Here is a 4525-nt window from a genome sequence, read left to right as displayed (position 1 = left end):
AAACATTTCAACCTCCTTCTGACCACAAGTTTGACTTCTACACCGCAGATCCAATCGAATTTTCTAATAACGACCTATATATCATCCTCTCCTTAGCCATATTCATGAATCATATATAACTGTGCACAAAAGAATATGCAAAACTGATGTCTAGAGTAGCTCGTTCCTTCTTGCCGATGTGATATGGATGTTGAGTCTCCTACGTATTTGTTCATTTGTTTTTTTTTTTCTTTTTTAAGAAACAAATTTCCGAGCTGTTTTGGAAAGATGAAAACTTTCTCCTTTTGTTTTCTTTACTTAAATTCTACCAATATTTTTTATTTGATAAATTGTTTTCCTTAATTTGGTAATGTTAATTCAATCCAATTAAAATTTGAATCCCAAGTCGCCACTAGTTTTTACTAAAATTTGGCCTCGAGTGTCGGATGTATTATCATCCTCTTAATTTTGCAATTCTTTAGAAGTCCTCTTGAGTTGTTGACTCTTATAAGCCTTGAGTTCGTGATGACAGATATATATATACATTATCACAAGCCTAATCATTATCCCTCGTCAACCTCTCTTGAAAGTTATTTAATTACCCACCAACAAATGATTAACTGTATTTAACACATTTTATGTTTTTTTTTACCATGAAATTTTAATTTTCTCACATTGTTGTATTATGAGCTTTTGAAATCATAGCAATTTATATGCATTTTGTCCGCGTGATTGTTTGATCACTTTTGTTCTGCTCGAAAGTTTGATCATTAAAACCTATTTTTTCTCACAAAACGATACCCAATCATATATTTTGGTCCCATTGTTAGAAGTGTGGCTTACATGAAGCCTAGAATTGGATCATACGATTTGTTACGTCATCATTTAATAATGATGTAATTATGATTCCACAAAATAGATAGAGATCATATATTTCACATTGCACATTGTGGTGTATCATACAATCAAATAGATGAAAGACATAAGGTTATACAACTATAAAACTTTGTGACAGATCATATGTAGGATGTAAAACATAATTAGCCATGCAAAAACGTCAATTAAAGTTTTTTTTTTTTTTTTTTTAATACAACACTAAGGATGGAGAATTTGGGCTGCCATAATAATGTGATATTGAACTCGCCATCAAAGATAATGAAACTTGACATAATAGTAGAGATGAATATGAGTATACCGTATTAAGTGGCAGCCTCAATAAAAGTCTAGTATGAATTTTGTTTTTACCATGTCTTACATTTTTTTTTAACAAATGATATAATCTACACTGAAGGGATAAGAGAGTGAGTTAAGCCTCATAATGAGCTAACAAAAAAGTGGTTCAAATTTAGTAAACCTAAAACATTTCACTTCTAAGTAAAGAGGAATATCACTAATTTACGGATCCACTCCCCTCACTCCCCCATTTCTCGTTTACCCTATACGCACATGCTCATTTCCTACATAAAGCTCCTCTCTTCGCTATATACTCTCCCCAAAACCCTCCCCCCTTTCTCTCTCTAACCTCTCTTTGTTTGTATCTACACCACTATCACATTTTCTTTATAAACAGACTCTCAGTTGTTGTTGGGTTCTGTTGTGCCATGAAAATGCCATCTTTGATAAAACCCAGACTCTAATTTGATAAGATTTTGTTGGGTTTTACAGGGCATCTCGAGGTGCTCCAATGACAGACAGCTTTGACTCTGCCACCTCAAACCTTCTCTGTGCAGAAAACTCGAATACCTGCTTTGATGATCTTGATTCTAATGTCACAGATGACTTGGGTCACTTCCCATCAAATTCCCACAAAACCAATCAAGACCCCAATTTTGATCACAACCGTAGATCCAAATCCATGATAGATTTTTCCTCACATAGTGAAGAGTGGGTGAGTGAAATGGTTAAGAGGGAGAGTGAGCATTTGCCCAGACACGATTATCTGAGGAGACTTCGTTCTGGGGACTTAGAATTGAGCGCTAGAAGGGAGGCCTTTGATTGGATTTGGAAGGTTGGTGGAGTTTTTACCCTCTTAAGTTCCATTGGGTGATTGCTTTTACTGGTTCTTGCGATTGCTATTCAGGTTTGCGCAACTGGGTTTTGTTCTTCGAGAACTTGTTAAAACATGTTTCTCTGCAATGTGACTTGTTTGATTGTTTTCGAGATGTCCCAAGTCTATCTAAGCTGTTGTGGGATCAATGATCATGGCGTTTGTTCCCAATCTGGTTGTCTGTGGCATCTCATTTGTGCTGTAAATTTGGATGTTGTGTCTCTCATTTTTTATTGCTAATATATAGACTGTCGGATTTTGTGATTACTGAATTAGGCTGAATTGTTGTGTGTTGCGATCAACAGGCTCATTCCCATTACAATTTTGGACCATTGTGTGTTTGGCTATCTATGAACTACTTGGATCGCTTCCTTTCGCTTTATGAATTGCCTGTAAGTTGTGGAATTAGAGCCCAAAGTTTGTTTCTTTTTCTCGTTTCCTTTACGTACAACGTCCTCTCATTTACGCTGCTTCTGTTCTTGATTTTGTACTTCACTTTTCGTGTGAATACAGAGAGGTAAAGCTTGGGCGGTGCAATTGCTAGCTGTGGCTTGTTTATCAATAGCAGCCAAAGTAGAGGAGACTAGTGTACCCCAGTCTGTGGATATACAGGTGTACAAGTCATGTGCATTGATAACTATGGCTGGACTTACGTATTGATAATTCGGAAGCTGGTATTGATTGTGCGTGGATTGTGCACAGGTTGGAGATCCCAAGTTTGTGTTTGAAGCAAAAACTATACTAAGAATGGAGCTTCTTGTGATGAGCACCCTAAAATGGAGAATGCATGCTTGTAGTGCTTACTCTTTCATTGACTGCTTCCTTAGCAAGATAAGTGATGATCAATATCCGTTGCTATCGTCCATATGTAGATCAGAACAACTCATTTTGAGCACAATCAGAGGTCCTTTTTCTGACTGTGAATGAGTTATATTTTGTTGCTTCATGTTCTTGAGGATTGATGGTTCAATGAACTGCTGGATGGGAATGAATGCAGGTATTGACTTCTTGGAATTCAGGCCTTCTGAAATCGCTGCAGCAGTCGCAATTTGTATTTCAGGAGAAATACAAGCGCAAGCAGTAGACATCGATAAGGCCATTTCTTGTTTTGAACATGTAGACAAGGTAAAAAGGTTGTTCAAGAGATGCAAACCCTTGATAAGACAAATTTGCTTTAGGTCTTAAGAAAGTTTCTTCGATTTTATTTTATCTTTTTGCCAATGGAATGGTTTCTCAAGCTTTTCTGTTGTGGGATTTTCAGGAAAGAGTGTTGAAGTGTGTTGAACTGATCAAAGATTTGTCATTGATCAGTGGTTCCGCCAATCGGGGAAGCGCCTCAGGTCCATCGGTGCCCCAAAGTCCGGATGGGGTGTTGGATGCTGCATGCTTGAGCTATAAAAGTGATGAATTTATAGTTGGGTCAAGTGAAAATTCTTCACATAGTAGTCCAGACATTAAGAGGAGGAAACCAGACAATCAGTCATGAGATATGAATTTTTCTCCTTCACACCCAAGCCAATCAGTTTGGTTGAGTGGGAGTTTTGGTGTGGTTTATGGAGGTTCCCTGTAGTAACACAGAGAGAGAGAGAGAGAGAGAGAGAGATGAATAAAGTACTGTGGGAAAAATCCAGGGGTCTCATGCTTGTAGCATGAAAGTAGAGTCACCAGCTGTTTATTATCTCAACAGCCATAGATTTGAAAAGTGGTGATGATCCAGGGGTGCATAATTACAACGTTTTTGAAAGACATGTTGGTGTTTAGGGAAATACAGTTTTTTGTTGTAGCTTCCAGTTCAATGAGAAATGGAACTGAAACTATATATAGCTGGAAAAAAAATATTCCAAGTTTTGGTTTTTGACCTTTCCCCTTCAGATACAATTGTTGGTTGATGAATTTCTTGCACTCGTGAGTTCCGAATTCGATTTTACAATTCCTCATTGTATAAACAATTTCGGATTAATTTAAAATTTGTCAAAATTGTGTCCATTCGTGGACATTCAAATGGTGACAAGTGTTGAGGACTGATGAGCAGTGTGTTGCTATTGGGATTGGCAATGGGTTTTGATAGGTCCCATTGCCTCCACCATCGGTATTTGTTTTGAGTGGTGACCGGTCAAAATCTGAACATCATACAGTACTTGTAGTATGATGAAAGATGGGTGCAAACATAAGCAACCTTGGAAATGAACCATGCAAAACAATTTAAATTATAAATTATTGCAGGTTTGTTGTAGTTTTATTAAATTAGGAATGTAATTTTATAAATTCTATTATATATAGGGATAACCTCATGAAATTTTACCATATCTTAGATTTTAGATATTATCCTATTAGAGCTGTAATCATATTGGGGTAAAGAATTTACCTTCCCTACTACTATCAATGGGATGGAATAATACACACCTCACAATTACACATCTCTCTCTTTCTTTCTGCTGTTGCCGCACCCCCTCCCTCTCTGTACTTTATATGATTCAGTAAATTAGGCATACCACACGT

At 36.9% G+C, this 4525-nt stretch overlaps 1 protein-coding gene across 2 annotated transcripts; it reads left to right on the top strand.

The window, feature by feature from the left end:
- Positions 1 to 1445: 1445 nt before the first annotated feature.
- LOC103448201 (cyclin-D4-1) lies at positions 1446 to 3884 on the top strand. Of its 2 annotated transcripts, none has more exons than XM_008387454.4 (6): positions 1446 to 1987; positions 2332 to 2418; positions 2540 to 2638; positions 2729 to 2930; positions 3024 to 3151; positions 3288 to 3884. In XM_008387454.4, the coding sequence occupies exons 1-6, from the start codon at positions 1664 to 1666 to the stop codon at positions 3510 to 3512; spliced, it is 1065 nt and encodes a 354-aa protein (XP_008385676.2). In that variant the 5' UTR covers positions 1446 to 1663; the 3' UTR covers positions 3513 to 3884. The 2 variants fall into 2 exon arrangements, with proteins under 2 accessions (XP_008385676.2, XP_017190952.1); XM_017335463.3 differs by having other exon boundaries at positions 1470 to 1987; positions 3024 to 3159.
- The last annotated feature ends 641 nt before the right edge of the window (positions 3885 to 4525 follow it).

The sequence above is a fragment of the Malus domestica genome, chromosome 01 (genome assembly GCF_042453785.1).
Source record: "Malus domestica chromosome 01, GDT2T_hap1".
In the NCBI taxonomy this organism is placed as follows: domain Eukaryota; kingdom Viridiplantae; phylum Streptophyta; class Magnoliopsida; order Rosales; family Rosaceae; genus Malus; species Malus domestica.
This window is presented reverse-complemented; position numbering and strand designations above follow the sequence as displayed.

What these genes read in the sequence shown, in the direction of transcription:
- LOC103448201 (XM_008387454.4), top strand. Translation starts at nt 1,664, where the DNA reads ATGACAGACAGCTTTGACTCTGCCACCTCAAACCTTCTCTGTGCAGAA. An exon ending in CCCAGTCTGTGGATATACAG is followed by an intron (nt 2,639 to 2,728) that starts GTGTACAAGTCA and finishes GATTGTGCACAG; the next exon opens with GTTGGAGATCCCAAGTTTGT. An exon ending in GTTTTGAACATGTAGACAAG is followed by an intron (nt 3,152 to 3,287) that starts GTAAAAAGGTTG and finishes TGGGATTTTCAG; the next exon opens with GAAAGAGTGTTGAAGTGTGT.